The sequence below is a fragment of the Bombyx mandarina genome, chromosome 03 (assembly GCF_030267445.1).
Source record: "Bombyx mandarina strain Sakado chromosome 03, ASM3026744v2".
In the NCBI taxonomy this organism is placed as follows: Eukaryota; Metazoa; Arthropoda; class Insecta; order Lepidoptera; family Bombycidae; genus Bombyx; species Bombyx mandarina.
The window spans coordinates 12705652-12728445 of NC_143210.1; the positions used below are offsets into that span (position 1 = coordinate 12705652).

The 22794-nt window shown below is 38.2% G+C and overlaps 2 protein-coding genes across 2 annotated transcripts in view; one reads left to right on the top strand and one right to left on the bottom strand.

The window, feature by feature from the left end:
- Snoo (Sno oncogene) overlaps window positions 1–20279 on the top strand; it is an 89852-nt gene extending 69573 nt beyond the window's left edge. The window contains exon 2 of the mRNA XM_028173570.2: window positions 13913–20279. Coding sequence (XP_028029371.1) covers window positions 13913–14374 — 462 coding nt within the window. The 3' untranslated portion in view covers window positions 14375–20279. The remainder of the gene's footprint in view (window positions 1–13912) is intronic.
- GSTs2 (glutathione S-transferase sigma 2) overlaps window positions 1–22794 on the bottom strand; it is a 469518-nt gene that overhangs the window by 173517 nt on the left and 273207 nt on the right. The window lies entirely within an intron of this gene.

A 22794-nucleotide genomic window follows, 5' to 3' on the forward strand; every position in this document is an offset into this window, starting at 1 on the left:
AATGGATGTTATTATACATATAAACCTTCCTCTTCAACCACTCTATCTATTAAAAAAAAACCGCATCGAAATCCGTTGCGTATTTTTAAATATTTAAGCATACATAGGGATATAGGGACAGAGAAAGCGACTTTGTTATAAACTATGTAGTGATATGTGCTTCAAAGATGCCCGCTATCCTTATATCAAACGATTCTACTATGCCAAATTCAAATACCGAATGTAGATATAAATTGTTCCAAGGAAATAGACTTAACAGTGGTTAATAGAGTACATCCAATAGAAAGGAATAATATCGTGTAATAAAAATCAAACTCGCAAAATGTTTTAAATATATTTGCATAATTATTGTAGGCAGGTACTTTCATCCTGTATATTTATTTATTTATTTATTAGGCACACAATATACGTTACAAGCTTAAAATATACATAAAAAATAACAACTAGATAAAAAAAAACAAAATCTGGCCTGCAACATAAGCCACGCGCCAGCGCACTAATAAGGCACGGATTAGCCACAATTCCTGCCACAAAGCGACCGTTCGTTCCGTATTGAAGGGTAAAGCAGCCGTTGCATAATGCAATTGAGACTCGGACCCCGTGCCTCAAAGTAGTGATGGGCTATATCTATTTCGTCCACTCATTTAACCGGAAAATAAAAGTAAGTACCCAACAACATTGGTCCGTCGGTCGGTCTACTGAAAGATCTTACTCGAAAGATCTTCCCTCTACAATAGCCATCAAGATCTATAATTTACTAAGAGATTATGTTACATTATATAAACAGTAAATAAATAAAAAAACACCAGCAGAAACAAAAGCAGATATGAAAAGCAAGAATCTAAATTCAACTAGTTTTCGCCGTCAAGTGACAGAAGCGTGTCATAAAAACGCAAATTCCTTAACGGTCGCATAGCACGATCAAAACAAGACAATTAGCATACAGCGGTGTCTTGTGGGCCCAGTTGAAGTCTCCGGTATAATCGGAACATATGTAGGTATAATTACGTACACACGTGTAAAGGTTCACTAACCACATGAGGATGGCTAGATGTTTTGCCGGGCTTAAGAACCGCTTTATTTTCATTGCAATTTGCATACACACGACTACTATTTTCTATTTGACAACGTTTTAAATGCGAATTTGGGTTTTGGCGTTATTAACGCAACTTCGGAGCAACGATACGTAATGTTCCTCAAAATTTTATGAGTCGAAGGGAAACAAGCGTTAAGTTTGTTTTAAACCTTCACCGTTATCTACAGTATAAACACTATTCTTTAATCAATTTAATGACGGCTGTCTGGAGTAGTGGTAAGTACACAAGGGGGTCGCGGGTTCGAATCCCGCCAAGGGAAGATATTTGTATGATAAATATAAATGTCTTTTCCAGGGTTATGGATGTATATTAAATATATGTATGTGTATAATAACAATCTTACATTTATATCCGTTATCTGGTACCTGTAACACAAGTTCTTTATGAACTTATCACGGGACCAGTTAACGTGGCGTGTTTAAAAAAAAAAAATCCTACCACGATTTTTGTTTGAATCAGTTCGCAATATTTCGGTGCAAGCGCTTCTAACATCCTATCCCCAGTCTTCAGGTTAGCCGTGATCATGGCGCTGGCGTGATAAGAACGAATCAAATAATATATTAATACCGGAAGCGAAAACTTGGTACCCCTTTTTACGAAAATTACGCGGACGCAGGAGTATGAAATTTCTCAGACTTATCACTATCTTCACTACATAGTATAATACAAAGTCGCTTTCTCTGTCCCTATATCCCTATGTATGCTTAAACCTTTAAAATTACGCAACGGATTTTGATGCGGTTTTTTTTAATAGATAGAGTGTTTGAAGAGGAAAATTTATATGTATAATAACATCCATTAAATAGTGGAGAAATCAATAATAAATTACAGTTTCCGAAGCGAAGCGAGGGCGGGTTGCTAGTAAACAATATAGAGAATGAGTGCAGAATTATTATAATTATTACATAAGTATATATAGATATCATGTAGCTTGTTGACGCTTATTGACTATTTTTTAATGTGAATTAAGTTTTGGTGTGCAATAATTTTTAAATAAAGTAAAAAAAAAAATTTGCAGAAATTTAATCAATAAAATAAAACTCCTATAGGATAACTTTGCCGTTCGTCTGTCGGTGCGACATTTAACATGATTTTGATACGAATGCGTAGAGATATCAAGTCGATACCGGTTCCAAATATATTCCAAATATACGGCGGAAGGGAGTTCTAATAACCTTCAGCTGCTCATTCATAGCAATCCAAAGATATTTTCATATTTTGTCACTCGTAAAAACCTATGAAGCACTTCCCGTTGACCTAGAATCATGAAATTTGGCATGAGGCACAAGTAAAGAGAAAAGTCTGACAATTACATAATTGTACTCTCTTTTTCTCCACCTTATCCCACTAATTTTTCTCTTCCATTCTCTTCTATCAGCCGCCATCTCAACAATCACTCCTCTCTCTCTCTCATATCGTCATTCACACACTCCGTCCATGTCCCTTCCCCTTCTACCTTGCACTACCATTTCCATACATCTCCTAGTCATATGCATCTTCTCTCTACACATCACATGTCCATACCACGCTAATAACATAATTGTACCTTCAAGAAATAAATAAAAACTTTTGTCATTACATTATAGAGCATGAAATGTTATTTTTTTAACCAGCTATCGCGGATCTAATGATCCCAGAGACATTTTCGGTCGAAAAAAAAAATTTTGTTGATTAGATGCGTGAACACAGTCGATGTCGTCACGAGAGTACCGCTGGTAAAAAAACCGTGCTTAATAAAATTGTCTAAAATTGTCAGAATTCAATGACAGATATTCCCTGCTGGTGATTCTTGACACGATCACACCTGTCCTGGTGAAACTGGAAAGGCCTTCGGGCCACCAGTAATCTTTCAATCATAAAAAAAAAAACTAAAAATCACGATTCATCGTCGCATTTTATTTTATTTTATTTTATTTACCTGTAGAAAATTATATTTGCACGCACTGTAACGTACATAAAATTGGCGCGAGAGGTCAACTATCTCATGTGACGCGGGATTACTTCTGCATATGGGCGGCGAAAGCGGAAATATCGTAACTTCCATTTTGGGCTAAATGCCTTTGTACCTTATTCTATTACAAATATGGCTCTAGTACAAAATTGGGTTTTTCAAGTTACGACAATTCCGTCGTTACTTTTATGAAATATGATTTAAAAAGTTATAAAATATCTGCTTATTTTGAGTATGTATGTAATTACCATTTTGGTTTCAGAATCGTAATGTCAAGATTAAGATAATATAGTTAAAATAAAGTCTAATTTCTTGAAATGTTTTTATTTTGTTTTTTGTCTCAATTGCTAACACCATGTAAATGTGTACATCATTCTCCTGCCCTTCTCCAGGTCACCTGGGGTCGGCGCAACATGTTTTCTCCTTCCATACTCCTTTATCATATACCATTTCTTCACCCACTCCCCTCTTACACATATCGTCTTTCTCGCAATCCATCCATTTCTTCTTAGGTCTAACTCTTCCTCTAAAGCTTTTGTAAGTGTACCTGAGAAGGAAAAACACCTAACATATTTATTTGTTAAAACTGCTCAATATTAATAGCAAAACAGCTTCTGAAAACATATTTACAAATCGAAACATACAAATTACACGCTTGATCCATTGAATTGATCGTGACCATTCATAAAATACCGGTGGCCATTCACGGTGCTCCTTATTTAACAATGGTCAGCAGCAAAACTATTAACAACGAATCTATAGCCATTACACAGATCAATATCGATTTCATATAAATGACATTTCAAAGCAAATAACAACTCACGGACGTATATCCAAATAAAAAATTTACCTCTACTCGCAACTTAATAAAGTCGAAACTGCCGTTTCGTAAATGATACTTATAACCTTTCACGTTTAAATTTTAGTAAACCCGTAACAAGAAATTACCTACGTCGCGATCCGGCGGCGTGGCGTGTGAAAGTCATGACATTTTCGATTTTGAAATGGTTATTAATCTCTTCTTGTTCGCACTTCGATTAATAATATCGATTTTTCTAATATGATTTGTTTCAATGGGAGTCGTGACTTACGCTTTAAAAAATTAACGTGAAATTTGGACGGTTTCGGATTTATATTGTCTATAAAATATACATTTGTTAGTTCAATTGAGTTCTAAATATTTTGTCGATCTAAAAGATGAGTTCACTAAAAAAACTTTTGAGAGCTTTTCTTTTTGGCTTCATAATACTGACATAGAAAATAAATACAAACCTAACGATTGTTTATATCGAGGGGTAATAAGCGTCATTTTGCAACTTTACAGGAGGCCCATTTGAAAGTTTAAAATTTAGAAAAAATATCATAACAAAAAAACTTCTTCAGCTATTTGAATGGAGTAAACTTAATTGAATTTCAATGAAGAACATCGAACTGTTGATGCTAATACCAAATAAAACGCACCTTTAATTACAAAGATAAATGACGCTTACACCAAACACCTTTCACCCCCTTTATCTATATCTATATCTATACTTCTATACTAATATTATAAAGAGGAAAGATTTGTTTGTTTGTTTGTTTCGAATAGGCTCCGAAACTACTGGACTGATTTGAAAAATTCTTTTTCCATTAGAAGCCGACATTGTCCCTGATGAACATAGGCTACTTTTTTTTATTTTTTTGTTATATTTTTTTTTTTGTTTGTTTCATGTGTGTTTTAATGTTTCCGAAGCGAAGCGAGGGCGGGTCGTTAGTATCGAAATATAATTGAACATGCAATTTCGAAAAGGGCACATGTCGCATATTTTGTCAAATACGTTTTTTCACATACATGTAGTTTTGAGGCTTACCTACACTCATTTTATAATAATTCCGGTAATTTTCAATTGCTAATAATTAACACTAAAATATATATCTCAAAAATTAATATTTTAAATTTTACACTGCTTTAGAAGATAATCATCAGTTTTTTTTTCGTTTCCTGAAAATATTACATTTTTAGAGATGTGCCCTTTTCGAAATTGGATATTCAATTAAAATAACTGTAACACCAAATGTGACAAACCTTTGAAATTTTTCACACGAATGAAATTCTAACAACGCCAGCGCTAAATTTAACGACGGCTTATTTTCGTGTTATTGATAACAGTAACAAGCAATACAAAAACGATATCCAAAAAAAAAAAAAGAAGATAATGCGCCACGTTTCCGTAAACAATGGTTGAATGTTATCATCGGAATTGTCACGTAAGCAACTCCGTTTCTATACATAATTCATGCGACACAGCGGGAAGTCATTGATTGTAGGCTACAACGAGCCGTAGTACTCACCCCGGTTCGGCAGCCGTGAAAATAACCCTTATCCCCGAGACATAAGGACCAAGAAAGTGATCTAGACGACCTTCTCTGTCTTCGCGTCGTTGGGATTAAGACGGTGTTCTGTGCGTCGGTAGGTCGAATTTAGAATGAGGTTTGAAAGTAGACTGTAGTTTGACCTTAGTCGGCTAGAGGGTGGTGTCTGGCGCCCTCCCTGAGGGGGCAATGCGTCGGCTTACGTAATAGATATTTTTACGTACAGCAGCGCGCTTTCGCTGTTTGGGCGGAGCGAACTGATTTTGCAGATACTTTACGATGAGCACTGGATATAAGAAATCTGCCTTTTTTTATACCTAACTTTTTTTTTCCTACCAATGCTGATAGCCTTGAGAGGCTATTTCAGCTTCTCCTTGACGTGTAGGTGAGCTCACGGGGCTCAAACCGGGAGTGTTGATAATACTTTCCCTAGCAAGAGCAGTGCTTCGCAGAATCTACCACTGGTTCAGAAACGCGACCCACTGAAGATACGGCGAGAAACTCTGTGGGCTGACCTAAGGTGATAGTCTTGAGAGGCTATGTCAGCGTAACGCTAAAGTGTAGGTGACCTCTCGGGACTTAGACCTGGAGGTGTTGCTAATACTAGACCTAGCAAACACAGTGCTTCGCAGAATCTACCACCGGATCGGAAACTCGAACCACTCAGAAGATCCGGCGAGAAACTCAGTCTACAGCGACGTATGGTCACGTAATTTAAATATCATGAATACGTCACGCTCTTTATTAGTATTCAATGGATATCATATAGAATGGTCACATCACACGTATAAGTGTACCTCAAAAGAACAAAGGCTTAACGTCGTTGGCGTAGTTAATTATATCGCCTTTATAGGCAGAATAGCATAAGGACCACTTCATGGTGAGTAGTAATTGTCGCTACGTCACTAATGCCAGGCCGCTGCCTAGTACTGAGGACGTGCAAAGAATCCGATATGCAACCACCCATAGAAACAGTCCACTGAGTTTCTCGTCGGATCTTCTCAGCAGGTCGCGATTTGGATCCCTTGGTAGATTCAGCGAAGCATTGCTTTTGCTAATGCTAGTGTTAGCAAATTGTCTCAAGCTGAGTTCCGTGAGTTCGCCTACCAACCTAGGGAAGCTAGAATAGCCCTGCATGGCCATGAGCGATTGACTAAGGCAATAAAATCACGTTGAAACTTTTACGTTGGCAACTCCGAATCACGTATTTTGCATACCGACTCTGGTATTACCGAATTATGAAACAGTAATGAAAAGGGGCCAGTTATTTTAAAATATACTGTCTACATCAAATCCTTATCAGATAAGCTAATCACGGTGCTCGAAACATTACCCACCCTTCCATCCTTTGTATACAGAATGTAATCAACAATCGTAATCACTTATAAATCATTATTAGTAAGTAATCTAAGTGCAGACACATAATAATCTTTTAAATAATAACGAAATTGTGATAAGCGTTATTATGATCGAGTCGTTGCCATGTGCGTATTATATGAAACTTATTTTGATAAGAATTTATGATCAAACGAATTCGCAGAAAAAATATACTTATCATATTATGTATTTCTTTTTTATTTTATCTAAACGATAAGAGCTCGAACGTCTGGCCCCTGTGTTGTCTGTGTTTTATCTTAGAAACATTAGTCAATGTAGTAGATTTTGTCGTGCTGATAAAATTTTATTTGTGCAGTTTTTGGTTAGTCTGTTATACGGGTTTTTTTTAACTGGCAAGATTGCAGGCAAAAGATCTCGTGGCCGCAATCCAACGCGCTGGTCCGACCAAATCCGCACCACTCTGGATACCACAGTCTACGATGCCATACACACCGCTGAGAACAGAGGAAGATGGAGAAATATACATCCAGAGAGGGATAATGGGAGGAGATGGTCACGATTCCTAAGACATGAGGAATGCGACTCAGGGAGCAGGAGATGGGTGGACGAGCTCAGGGTCCGTCTGGTGCTAAGTAGTTACCGGAGCCAATATACATCTACGGCATAAATGCCGCCACTCACCCCCGGCAAGTTCTAGGGTCTCATTTTTTACAGTGCAACAGCTGCCTCACCCTTCAAACCAAAACGCATCACTGCTTCACGGCAGAAATAAGCAGGGCGGTGGTAAAACTATTTTATTTTCGCGAGATTATTGTAAGATGCATTAGCGTTCGGAATTTGGCTTTTAAAAGTAGCACTCATAAAAAAATTCGTTTCATTTTGGATGGCGCGTATTCGTCGTGGTAGGACCTCTTGTGAGTCCGCGCGGGTAGGTTCCACCACCCTACCTATTTCTGCCGTGAAGCAGTAATGCGTTTCGGTTTGAAGGGCGGGGCAGCCGTTGTAACTATACTGAGACCTTAGCACTCATATTTCAAGGCGGGTGGCGCATTTTCGTTGTAGATGTCTATGGGCTCCAGTAACCACTTAACACCGGGTGGACTGTGAGCTCGTCCACCCATCTAAGCAATAAAATAAAATAAAAACTTCTAAAGGTGCGGTATGTTAAATAAAATATCATTAAAATACTTCAAATCATGAGATATTGAAGAACAGGCAAGGCGGTGGCTTCAATTCTTTCGATCTCGCAACGGGAGTGTTACTACCACTAATTTGAATTAGAAAAGTATCGTAAAGGTAATACTTAATTAGGACGAATGACGAATGAATTGGTAGGCAGCGGCTTGGCTCTGCCCCTGGCATTGCTGAAGTCCATGGGCGACGGTAACCACTCACCATCAGGTGGGCCGTATGCCCGACTGTCTACAAGGGCAACAAAAAAAAAATGTCGGGGTATTAGCAACAGTAAAACAATCATCAGATTAAGGTTTCAGAGACCTTGATGTTTATCGACAACAAAGATAATGAATAAATGATAACAGTTTCAATAGCGAACTGAAAAGACAATCTTATCTCTGCAACTATTAAAGTTCGTTTTTGCCAAATAACAATATAATTAAGCCGTTTTAATTTTTTGTAAACAATATTCCCACTTTCCATATCATGTGATGTAGTTTGTATGATGTAAAAAGGCACCAATAATTATTGTCGACGTCGCCCAAAACACGTCATTACGGATCCTCCCGATCCATTAACGGTGCTTTTAGGTACCTCGAGCACCGGCCACCGTCCTCGTCTAACCCGTCGCTTGCGACGAAGGGCTCGACGTGCGAATTAACCCACAGACACAGCCCACTGAGTTTCTCGCCGGATCTTCTTAGTGAGTCGCGTTTCCGATCCGATGGTAGATTCTGCGAAGCACTGCTCTTGTTAGGGCCAGTGTTAGCAACACACCCGGCTTGAGCTCCGTGAGCTCACCTACATGTTGGGCGAAGCTGAAATATCCTCTCAAGGCTATCAGCATCGGTAGAAAAAAAAATGTATTGTCATCTTGATTGATCTCGGACAATATCTTATTCAATAGATTGATTGTTGATCACGTACTCTACGAAATTTCTGAAATCCCGGTCAAATATAAGCGTCACCTCAAATGGTTCCTTGGTGAGCTAATGAGAACTCTAACCCCACGGTAGATTATGCGAAGCACTGCTCTTGCTAGGGCTTCTTCTATATCGTTCCCTCACTGCTGAGGATCGCGACCACATGATATGCTAGGGTTAGGGTTATCGCACTATCTTAGGTTGTGCCTGTCAGCTCACCTATCTATCCACGCGTAGCTAGAATAGCCCCTTAGGCTACCAGCCAATAGATAGGGAAAAACAAAAATGGGGACGGTTTATCATCAAATTGCTACAGAAATCGTCTAACAGTTTCGAAGTTATAAAATAGAATAGACGACGGAATCGCCAAAAATCTATATTTTACACAAGCACAACGATCTTAGATTTAATTTGGGATCACCAAAATATTTTCCGTCCTAGCAACACTGATTCACCTACAATAAAACGCGAGTACGCGTCATTGAGCGGCTGTAAACACGTCTGCTACGTGCCATTGTGTAATTGGGAACGTACTGTACAAACACTGTTACTTTTAATTAATAATACGATGATTCGGTCCCGGGAGTCTGCGCCGACGTTATCCAAACAAACCGCGTCCATTGACGGCGTACTAGGGCTGGTCGTAATTCGAAGACTAGTTTCATTATCTATTATTTTTTTAAATGATAGGATTTTTGAAACCGACTCCCTTGCCTGTTTTAGGTTGATACTAAACTCCTTACCGCGTTAACGAATAGCTTACATACAGCCAGTGATAACTGAAATAAAATTAACGTTACATCTTTTCCTACATGATATTGTAATACTACCTGATACTTAATAAATAATAAAATATCACTTAATATCATCATCGATACTTCGGTTCCCTATATTTATATTTAACGTACAAGTAATGTTATATATTCAGCCCTGCGTCAGTATTTGTTATTGCTGGCCCGCGTATGTCGATGCTCGTAATCGCCTCGTGGAATACTCGACATGATATGTGTGGGAAGAATGTTTTCCCTTCAGATTAAACGATTTGCGTTAACGTCTTTAAAATACGCCGGATTTAAAAGTGGATTTAAACACATATCTGATAAAACAATTGCTACTGGGTTCGGATGTGATGTGTTAGACAAAAATAAATGATTGAATGTTATTGGAGTGTAGGAGTTTGTGGTAGACATGACCAGTTCCTGGTGGAGGTGTAACGGAAACTAAAAACAACGACTGTTACAACGAATGTTAGTTTAGAGTCTTAAAAATATTACTTCTTAGCAGTGTGCTTAGTGCGAGTTTTTTAACGTTCTTGATGGCGTAAAAGTTTACTCAAATTTATAAACTGTTAGAACAGCACCTCTAGCGGCGAACGTAGGCGAACGTTCTAACTCCATACAAATTTGAGTTAACTTTTACGCTATCGAAAACGTTAAAAACTCGTACTAAGCTTACAGATCCAGAACGGCGGTGGTAGTATGGTAACAATGTGGAATTTTATTGTTTTTTCTTACCTATGCTGATAGCCTTAAAAAATAGCCATTTCAGCCTCACCTTAACGTGTATGTAAGCTCACAGGGCTCAAACTGGAAGTGTTGCTAACACTGGCCCTAGCAAGAGCAGTGCTTCGCAGAATCTACCACCGGATCGGAAACGCGACCCACTGAGAAGATCCGACGAGAAATTCAGTGGGCGTTTAGTGTGCTGTAGAGCCTTAATGCGTGAATGGTTGGATAACAATTAAGAGGTCAATGTGGACGTCAAAGATGAGGATACCATGCGGAACATCGGCCTAACCACGTAACTTGAGCATGATCATGCACGCTATGTCATATGTCATATAAACATGTTATCAACGGTTGTAATTGTAATATATTTCTACTTTGTTATGATTAGGTCTATCAGTTGCATAACATGAAACACAAAATAATTAAGTGGTGTCTCTGAATCGTTCTTGGTGTTATAGGGTCAGGCGTCGTACCTATTAGAACACGAACGCTTCCCCTAATAGTGTGTGGGCTCTAGTTTTCGGCTGTTCTCTTGAGTGTTTTTTCTAAATAAGAACAATATGAGGCTTTCTCAGTTAGTTTGTTTTGTTGCAAATACAATATGTCCTATCGGATCCTCTCAGTAAGTCGATGCCTACAGCACTTCAAGCACCGGTCACCGTTCTCGCCGAAGAGTTCGACGTACAACTTTACCCATTTTTTTTTTTTTTTTTTTTTTTTTTCCACAGGAGAAAATCGCCGGATCCCCACCCGCGCGGCAGGTGGGGTATGGGAGTGTGGGAGTTGAACCTCACTAAAAACTCCTGCCGCTCACAGCCGGCGCCCTACCTCGGACAGGGCCGGAGCCCAGTCGGGGCTATTGAAACGGAACTTAACCCATAGACACAACTCATGAGTTTCTCTTCGGATCTTCTCGGTGGGTCGCGATTCCGATCTGGCGGTAGATTCAGTCAAGCGCTGTTATTTCTAGAGCTAATCTTGCAGGCAGAAGATCTCGTGGCCGCAATCCAATACGCTGGTTCGGCCAAATCCGCCAAATCACTATGGATACAACAGTCTACGATGCAATAGACACCACCGAGAGCAGAGGAATATGGCAAAACGTCATCCAGAGAAGCATAACGGGAGGAGATGGTCACGACCCTCAGAGATAAGGAATGCGACTCAAAGGAGGGCGAGTCTTAATAATTCCTCCCAGGCTGAACCCCGTGAGCTCACCTGCCAAACCGTGCGTAACTGGAATAGCCCTTAGGTTACCAGCGATTAGTTGAGAAAAAAAAGCAAGTACATTTCTGGCGCACAAGATCTTATAAATAAACAAAAATTTAAGTATCCTACCGTACCCAATGATTATCTTACTCAATAATAAACATTCAATATAGGTACATAATTTACTCGAATTAAGTGAATATTTGCCGTCAACAAAATCATTCTGGGAGATCATTACGCATTCTCTTTACCCATTAAATAGGCAACATTTTCAAAGGATATTGGCGACATCGGAGTCGTCCAACGTAATTATCTGATTTATTCGGAGTAATACAGAAATACGACCCGCGTAGGAGGCGACACGTGTCATGAAACAGGAGACAGTAGTCCGTGTGATACTTGCTGTATGGATTTCTATGTCGACAACAACAGATTGTGAATAAACAGGAAGAAACCACCACGGATTTTGATACACCATTAAGATTATATGATGTATTTTTGTACGTGGATGTGTATGTAATAGTTAAACCTACCTATAGACATCCTGCAATGCTTTTTAGAATCTAAACTATTTCCATTCAAAACTCCACGAAAATCAATTCATGGTTTAGGTGTGAAAATAGATAGACATAATATAAAAAAAATTTGAATGGAAGACAACTGTTTTGCGAATTCCGAAGTTAATAACATAAGTATTGCTCCTAATTAATCTCTGTCTACTTGTGAAAACTACATGAAAACCTAGTCATTGGTTCTGGAGATGCGAACAAACTAAAACAATTCTAAAAATAGTAGGCATACGTTCTATTATCCTTTAGTTACTTAAGTGACTTTAGTGCCTTTATATTTTTATTTATTTTCTTCGTCTTAAATCACTGAAAAATCGGAATCTTCGTCGATTACGACGAAGAGTTCGACATTGCGAACTAGCCCATAGACACAGTCCATTGAGTTTCTCGCCGGATCTTCTCAGTAGGTCGCGTTTCCGATCCGGTGGTAGATTCAGAAAAGCACTCCTCTAGCTAGGGCCAGTGTTGGCAATTCTCTCAGGTTGAGACCGTAAGCTCACCTAGTGGTTCGCGCGAAATTGGAATAACCACTTAGGCTACTAAAAATTAGGTAGGCAAAAAAAAAAACAGGGATCCCACTGCTTTAATATAACGTGATGAATGTGTGGACGATATTTTGTATAGAACAAACTAACACCGCATATTAATAATTAATACTAATATATAAAACATGTAATCCCTCCGGTATAATATGTTTTAGTTACCGTAAATACCTAACATTATGGACAAAGGGCAGCAACAGCTTAACATTGCTTAACATCCCGGGAGACGTATTTTGTATGTACTTCTATCTATCGTGTAGGCATTACCTTAAATAATGACCATAAATATTAATATAAACACGTAATAATATAATACATTTGTGGGTTAAAACAACTGTGGGCGTGATGTACCCTCTTCTAGTTTAATTTACTATCTATCTATGCGTCTCTCGATCGATTAGTCTTCGTAAGGTACGCTATTATTGAACACATTCAGAATTACTCCCCGCGGGGATAGCGAAGCTCTCTGTGGTACATGTATTGGCGTATTTACTCACATATTATTGTATACTATACACAAAGAAAATAACGTCACAACGTGGTAACTCGATCAAGTATTAAATTCGGTAACGAATGTGTGACCGCGAATTACATTCGTGTTGTTTCATTAAGTAATAAACAAATTTTTATTACGGATCAAAAGAAAGGAAAGCATGAATGTGAGGCTTTCTTAAGGCGAGCAGATTTAGAACGTAGTGCCGACAGAGAATTCGGGTCTTAAACTGTTATGGGTCGCAGGGGCGCGGGGCTGGCGTCTGGGGGTCGTCTGCGGCCCGGCCGCGACCTACATCCACCCTCACCCCGCCCAACCTTCAGCCCCCTAGTGGTGATGACGCGCGCCGTCTGCCTCCCGCGCCTCCCTCACACCTGCATTACGTAAGGCGAATGTGTTTTGCTGATATCGTAGGCATTATTATTGCCACGGCATCGGCTTTATTAACATCGAACAATAGAAAGCTTACTTGCGCCGCACTCTAATACTTACTAGTCTCTCGCCCTCCTAAATAATTAGATTCTTTTTCAGCTCACTTGGGTACTTTTAAGTCATTCATTGTCACAAAGATGATCTCTTTGTCATATTTTAAAACGACAATAATGATTATGAAACATTTCAATGCAACGTAAACAGATTCAAATCATTGTTTGCCGGCGATAAGCTGTTGACGTCAAAAAAGGTCGCCCTCGCGAAATGCGATCCACTCTATTCAGATCAGTCACGTGTTAACCGTATATTTTCTTGATTTCAGATAGTGGAGACCGTCGTGTGCAAGACGGAACCACCGGAATCGCCGCCAAAGAAGTCCCGCGGTGAAGACTACGGCTACACGCTGTTCTTGGACCCGTACGCGCTGCAGTACCGCGCTCTGTCCGCGTTCAGACCTTGGGGCAAGGGGGAGCCAGTGCTACAGAACCCCGAGCGGGTCGTGCGGGTCGCGGACTGCTCTCGTTTCGAGCGCGATTATCAGCCGAACGTGGCCCTGAAGCCTCTGACCCCGCCTGTGGACGACGTGACGTCATCGACCTCGCCGCCGCCACAGAGCGAGTCTGAACTGGCAGCCCGGCTGCTAGACGCGGAGGCCCGCCTGGCGGAGAGGGCGCGGCGCCTGGACGCGCGGGAAGCCGAGCTGGTGCGGCGGGAGGCGAGGCTGCACGAGCGCGAGGTGGAATTAGCGCGAAGGGAGCGCGAGTCCGCGGAGCCGCCGTGTTGACGGGCGCGCGTCATCACCAGGCTGCGCTACTCGGGGTTGCGCAATGGACGCTCAGTGAGTGAGGTGGTGGCCCCGGCGCCCGATGATGGCGCTTCTTGCGGCATCCGAACGCCGTGATCGTGAAGTTCTTTACTGTTTTTTTTTTTATGGCAGTACGCAGTGCGTATTGCCACAGCTCTACTGAAATTGTCGTCGACGTTCGGAGCAGTGTCGTGCTCGTGCCGGCGCGGTGGTGTCGGTCGTGTCCGGTCTTACCATACAATTGTGCAGATGTACATAATCATGTCGAATACGGTTTCGTTTTAATATTGCAGTTTATTTCGTAGTCTTTTCGCCGTGTGCCATTAGAGGTACCTTTCGTGTGACCTCAAATCTGTGCTTTTCGATGACCGATAACAATACTCACAATAATGTAATAGTGAAATGATAGTAAAGTTACAACCGTAAGCATAATTTATACAGGGTTATTTCTAAGGTTATATTGTACGTTCGGGTAGATTATGTTGAAACCTGAAATACAATAGAAGTCATAGTCTAAAGTACATTTAGGTTTTAAAATTTTACATTGATTACGATGACCCCGTCATTAGTTCTTGTCGTAAATACCGATTAGTATCAGGTACCGATTAGTATTAGTATCAGGTAGTATCGGCCTATTATTTATCAAGTATAAAAATAACTCTGTATAAAACCTCAACCGTACCAAATACTGTGCTATGGAATATGAATTTAAATAGGACAAAATCGAATCACTGTTTTGTTTTTATCATCGTCTACTGAAGCCTCAAGGGATAAAAAGATTGTACTAAAATAATTTAATAGTAAATTCAACTTATTGAGTTAATCGATTTCAGAACTAATTCGAGAAGGTATGTTTATAACGCAAAAAACCGTGTCGAATGTTTACGAAGCATGTTTCGATGCCTCCAATGAACACTACGCTAACTCCAAATTCGTAGACTTACAGGAGGAGCGTTTAAACGAAAAAAGTTGACAAAATCTTTATAATTGCAGATATATTTATGTTTTTTTTGTGTAACTAGCTGATTTACTCTTGCTTCGAACCCCATCAATAATGATTAATTGTAATACTTTTAACATAGTGAAGCGATTTGCATGGAAAACTAAAATTTTCAAAATTTTGAGTTAGAGTAGTGTTCATTGGAGGCATCGGTTTTACAAAACTTTCTAAATATACGTACATATGCAAGTGGATCATATATACTTAATATATATGTACGTGTAAAAAAGTTTTTTTTTTTCATTTCAATTTATAAGATGCAAAAATTTTATCCTCATTCATTTTATTACGTAATACTACTATATTGATAACTCTTAAGTCCCATAGCTTCTTATTGTCTGATTGACATATTTTAAAGAAGTTTCATCAAATTTCAAACTGTATAGATAAGTGTAGGTATTTGTTGTAAAAAAAACACACAGTAAAATTAATACTACAGTTTGAAAGCTGTTAATAGCATCCATGGGAACTGTGATTGATGTTACATACAGTTGGAAGATACGGACTTTTCCGTATACAACGCCATCTGTTGGGGTATTTAATAAAGTCGTAAAGTAAGATAAAAGTTGTAGGTAGGTCGAACGTGTTGAGTAAACATACACGAATAATCCAAGGAACAAAAGCAAAATATTTTTGTACTGCAACAAAAAAAAAACTTTTCATAGTTAGTAGACTACAGGCCAACAAAATGTTACGGGAAGTATTTCCTTCTGTCTACCTCATTGTATATAAAATATATTTGGCTAAAACTAAGGAAAAAAAATATATTTAAGAAATCGCTTTTCGTTAAAATTTTGTACATAAACATACCTACTTATATAACTATATTGTCTATGGATTGTGAAGTAAAATGAAAATTATCACTGCCATCATCTTTTCAGTGCAACTAGCTTTTGTTGATTTAAATTAAGTAAATTAGTAGACAAAAAACAAATTTTAAATTATGAATTTATAGATTTACTATCACAAGAATTGTAACAGAGTGATATTTTAACCGTAATATGTACATACATTTCGTGATTAATTTTGTATGCCAGCTGTCAAATAATGTTTGTGATGACATTTCGAAATTTCTATCTTCGAAGAGGTTATATATAGGTAATCTTACTCTATGCTTCGAAGCCGTTCGCGTGTGAGTCCAACTTTATCATCTATATTTTATGATTGAAATTAGAAAATAAAACTGACGGGGCTTAAGTATGATCATATGATCTAAATTAGTGGTTCTAGCAAAGTATAAGGGTAATAATTGATTTCGTTTACAACATTTTACCTTTACAACGTAAACGCTGTGTTATATTATTGTATATCTATCGACATAAATGGTTTATATTCAATAACCGAGCCGTGTCTATGACCATGTATGACCATTTACGTTTTGGAGGTAAAGGAATAAATTTATTTTTATATTTGGATTTGCAAATTTTTTTCATGAAAATCGCATTTTAATTTAGTACACATTTTTATAACAGTATGTACCAATTGAATTCATATGTAATCGATTATATTATAACCAATATTCATTTCGAAGATCTGAGATATTGATTTAGCAAAAACTGGCAGATTCTAAAATATATATTCTTCACAAATTATTATGTGCTATTTAAATAGCAGAGAATTGCATGTATTAAAGGTTGGTTGTTGTTCACTAATGTCTAAACCAGTGATTCTCAACCACTGTGCCGCGGCACTTTTGTGTGCCGCCAAATTTCAAAAGTGTGCCGCCAAATTTTGCGAATATATAATAATGTTAATATTATTAAATTATATCATTTGAAAAGAAAAATATTTTAAACATGAATATATATTTAAATCCACAAAAAAAATTTATAGTATATTTTAGTTTATTTCGTATATTAAAATTTTTTGATAAACTATTTATGCAGTGGGTTGTAGTAAGTAAATAATGTTTCTTTTTTTTTTTGTGTGCCGCCAAATTTTGAAATCGTTAAATATGTGCCGCAACAAAAAAAGGTTGAGAATCACTGAGTCTAAACCATAATTAGGGACATTGAATATTGGTACATTCATTTTTGTATTAAGAAAATGAAATCTCAGAGACCCGTCTACTTTATTATGTCCTGATTTTAATTTGTAAAAAAACAGTTTTTGAAATTCAGTATCCGATGCACAGACTAAGTAAGACTATGTACATTCATTTGCGTGTGAAAAATGCATGTTATTAATTTGCCTACTCGAGACTGCTAGCGGCCGGGTAAACATTAATAATATATATATAATTAAAGAGTTCGTGAAATATGATTTCACTGTTAAATGATTCGACTATTATCAAAGCCGGCAATGTGACTTTTGGACAATTATTGGTAAATCAGAAAAACGAATTATTGACTTTGTATTCCATTGGCAGTAACAAAACTCTTCTGAACGACATCTTAGATAAATAACAGGTTAAGTATTAACCTTTATTTAATGCAGGTTTTGAACCGTATTCTTTGAAGGAGACGATTATATTCAAAACAATCTGTAGTGACATATCAATAATTTTTTTTGTCCAAATTCACAGATTGCCACCTTTGATAATAGACGACTCGTTAATTGACTTTGGCAAAGCTCAAATAAAAATCCTTTCAAATTGTTGTTATGTTTCGACGAGTGCTATGTTAAATAGATAGTGTAGTGCATAAGTTAAACATATTACTATATTCAGTTGTAGAATAGTTTATTACTAGTCAGAGAAACTGAAAAAAATTAAATATTACCATTTAATTATTATATAATATATATATTTAAGGTACAGTTACTGCGTGTAAATTATTATTTTTAAACATTACTTTTAGTTTATATTAGTATGCAGACTGCATTGAGTTTTGGATTTAAGGCTACGTTGTTATTAACTAAGCATGAAACTTTTCTATCAGTACTCGTTGTTGAAAAAAAAAAAGTATTTTGGTGCTATAATATATTTTTGGCTTGGCTAATATTTAATCTCTTTAAGTTTACTTATTTTTGGATTTAAAAAAAAAACGTGTTTATTGTTTGTTTTAACAAGACTTGTTTTGGAAAGGAAATTTAATATTTTATTCTTTAGAAATTATCGATTTGCAATTTTAATATCATGGCTAAGCCATTTTAACCTAAAATAACGCTTTAATTACTAGCGTAGGTTTGTATCGATGGAAAAGTTTCAATTAACAATTCCTCTCACTGTTTCTTTGATAATACTGATATCAAATTGCGTATTCACTACCTACAATCATGGTGCTAAATATAAAAAAAAATGATTTACTTTTGTAATCTTGCAACACTCACAAGGTTGTATTTTTTAATTTAACGGTTTTTTTGAAAGTATTACATTACGCATAAAGGGACAGTGAGAGTTTTGTAAAAAAGAAAAAAATGTAAATATTTGTTTTACTGTACCTACAATTTTAAGAGCTACATAAGTATGTCAGGCTGTTGTATTTTATTTAATAATTAAATTTGATGCGATGGTAACTTTGTCTCAATTTTACCCGTTATCAGATCTTCGTTCTTAATTTATTTAGTTATAGTAACAATTAACATTTAATATTTCCACAAATGAATTTGTCGATTAAATTTCTAAAGTTGAATTTTCCCCCCAAAATTCTATGTCAATTATCTATTAAAATTTATTATACATGTTTTTCATTATTTAAATAAACAATTGACTTGTACAACACTTATTTATAATAAAACGTACTTACATTTATATTTTGTATTTTCAAATATTTATTAAAAAGGTAAATAAAAAATTCATGCTAAATTCAACCTAGTGTATGATGACTTTTTTTAAATTTTTTACATAAGTACCTAATTAGATACACGACATTTTCATAAATTTTGATTGAGACATAGTTTTATCGCGTGATTGGTGATTCGCCAGGGTTAATATACTCTGTGATCTCATGTATGTCTGTTATAACATCTGTTTGTAATAATTTTACATTATTAAGAAAGTCGCAAATTATGTATTAAATAATTATATACATTACTAAATCATATAATAATAATAATATGTATTTAATAATAGTTTATCCATATTGAATATGAGTTTTATGTGGGCACTGGTTTTTAAAGTACTTACGGCAAAATGAAAAAAAAAAAACGAGCGATGTTCTGTGCCAAGCTTTACAATATGAATATACACTGTAAAATTAATCACGGCAACCATTTCTACAATTTCTTTTTATAATTAAATTACCTACATCACATTTCGTCATATATATTTTTTTAATATTATTATATTCTGAAAATCTTAATTAAATATTTTATTTACATGTGATTTTCAAATGTAGTAGATTCAATTATATTGCCTGTACTTAAATGCCTGTCGTTAAAAATAAATCTGACGTAAATACTTAGAAAAAAAAGATATCTTGCCGAGTAAATCCTAAAATTAGAATTAACAAAATGTATTTTTGTATGAAAATAAAATTGAAAGCGAGCAAGAATTATCCTTTCACTGCATTATGTAGTAGCATTATTATCTAGTATGTATCGTTTTGCGACTTATAATTCTCTAAGACTTGTTTTATTTAAAAAAAATGTCATGTTATACCGAAACGGCTTGATTTATGAATAGTGTGTGTTTATATCAGAAGTGAATATTGTAATATGTTAAATTTTGTGTTAAAAACAAACCAACCATAAAATCTGTATTTTGTTTTGATAAATAAAACATTTACATTTCACTGCGGAAACAAGAATAACCGTTTGTATATTGTAAAGTACCTGATAGATTAGAGATGTAAGAATTATTAAATGGTTGTAAAAATAATAAATGTTCTGTTATGTACACACACACATGTTCGTACGATGTGGTTTCGAAAGTGTGTTTTTACTTGAAAAAAAAAAAAGCTTATAGAAAATACCTTGTGGAGCAATAAAGTGAAATGATTTCTATGAGTAGTGTTTCATTTGCATGATTGTGGAATTCTACGTCATCTCGGATCTCCCTGATCCACTAACGGTGCTTCTAGGTACCTCAAGCACCGGTCACCGTTCTCGTCGAACCCGTCGCTTGCGACGAAGGGCTCGACGAGTAAATTAACCCATAGACACAGCCCACTGAGTGTCTCGCCGGATCTTCTCTGTGGGTCGCGTTTCCGATTCGGTGGTTTTTCTGGTGGATTCTGCGAAGCACGACTTTTGCTAGGATTCGTGTTAGCATCGTCGTCAGGTTTGAGCCCCGTGAGCTCACCTACTAGTGACGGTTACGCTGGAATAGCTAATAAAAAAAAAGCGTAGGAATAATAAAAAAAAAGTGGAATTCTTTTGTTTGAGTCGGTTACAGGGCCATACAGTTAAATGGTAATGTTTTTTTCTTGCTTAGAAAAGTGGACGAGCTCTCACCCAGGTTTAAGAGGTTACTGGAGCCCATGGACCTCAAACTGTTACATAGATTTCTATATCTCCGTTTTATAGCTGCTTCAATTTTCCATTTGTGTGCTTAACGCGAGCTTTTTAACGTTCTCGATATCGTAAAAGGTAACTCTTTGTATGGAGTTGGAACGTTTGCATACGTTTGCCGCTAGGGGCGCTGTTCCAACTGCATACAAAGATCTAACTTTAACGGAATCTAGAACCTTAAATAGCTCGCACTAAGCACACTTGTGTGGGCTTATTATTGGTGGTAACCAATAAACACCTACACGAGTAGCTACCACAACCCTGCTTATTGCCTTGTGACCTGCAAAAGTGCTGAAACTGTGATAGTCGACGTTGATGACAGACGTAAGTGTGAAGGTTGCAGCAGGTCCTACGTAGGTCACTAGTTTGGAAGGTAACGACAAAAGGAATAATCATTCACCGAGCAGTTGAAATTTCTCAGTTTTTTTTTTTTTTTTTTTTTTTTTTCCTACCTAAGCTGAGAGCCTTGAGAGGCTATGTCAGCGTAACCCTAACTTTTGTAGGTGAGCTCACGGGGCTCAAACCTGATGACGTTGCTAACACGAACCCTAGCAAGAGTCGTGCTTCGCAGAATCTACCACCGGATCGGAAACGCGACCCACTGAGAAGATCCGGCGAGAAACTCAGTGGGCTGTGTCTGAGAGTTAATTTACTCGTCGAGCCCTTCGTCGCAAGCGACGGGTTCGACGAGAACGGTGACCGGTGCTTGAATTACCTAGAAGCACCGTTAGTGGATCGGGCGGATCCGAGATGACGTGTTTTGGGCGACGTCGACTGCTTTCCATTCTGTCCGCAGGATCGGGAATGTAGTTACCGGCGGCCACGATGAGAGGGTTCTCGTGTCGTGCCGCTTTATCGAAGTGGCGCATGGACGCCGACTGCAGATACTTACTGATGGACTCTAAGTCCAGGTCGTCATGGAGGTCGACGTTCCTGACGAACCACGGGGCTCCGACGGCTATCCTGCAAAAACGGGATTGAATAATTTGGAATGACTTTAAGTGAGTGCGGGCCGCGTGAGCGAACACTACACTTGCATAGGTCATGACGGGGCGTATGCAAGTTTTGTAGAGTGTCACCTTATTTCTAAGGGACATTTTACTTCGCCTACATATCATCGGGTAGAGACGTCCTAGGATGAAGGCGGCACGATCGCGTACCGTCTTGATGTGGGGGCGGAATGTCATCCTACTGTCGAGGGTGACGCCTAAATATTTGACCTTCGGGGCCCACGGTATGGGCTGGTCGAACATCGTGATCGGGCGAACGGCGGGGGCGGGGGTGTTGACGCGCCTAGTCGGGAGAGGGATGCTCAGCGTGGTGTTCGGAGGGCGACCCCTTTTGAAGAGCACCGCTGTGCTTTTCGTGGGGTTAATGTCGATGCGCCACTTCCGGAACCACTGTCCCATGGTGGTAGCTGCGGTCTGGAGTCGTCGATGAAGCAACGCCTTCTTCCTACACGAGTAGTAGATGGCGGTGTCGTCGGCGAAGAGCGCCAGATGGGTCTCCGGAGACCGGGGTATATCGTTGATATACAAACTGAATAGTAACGGGGAGAGGGCGGAGCCTTGCGGGACTCCGGCTGTGACGTGACGGGGCCGGGAACGCGTTCCCTCGACTCGATATCGGAACGAACGGTTCGACAAGTAGTCTCGTATGATGAGCACGAGTCTGTCTGGCACTCCCATGTTATACAGTTTGTATATCAAACCGTTGTGCCAGACTTTGTCGAACGCCTTCGCTATATCGAAGAAGAGGGCTCCTGTCGGAATGGGTTTCCGCCTGTTCAGCCCTAGTAAGATGTGCTCCGTGAGGCGGTGCACTTGATGGACGCACGAGTGTCTGGCGCGGAATCCAAACTGCTCGTCTATCAGAATTTTGTTCGCGGATACAAAGTCCCAGAGGCGTTTACGAAGGAGCCGTTCGTATAATTTGCCTATCGCCGGGAGGAGGCTGATGGGGCGGTAACTCGCGGTTTCGTTATTCGGTTTGCCCGGCTTGTGTATGC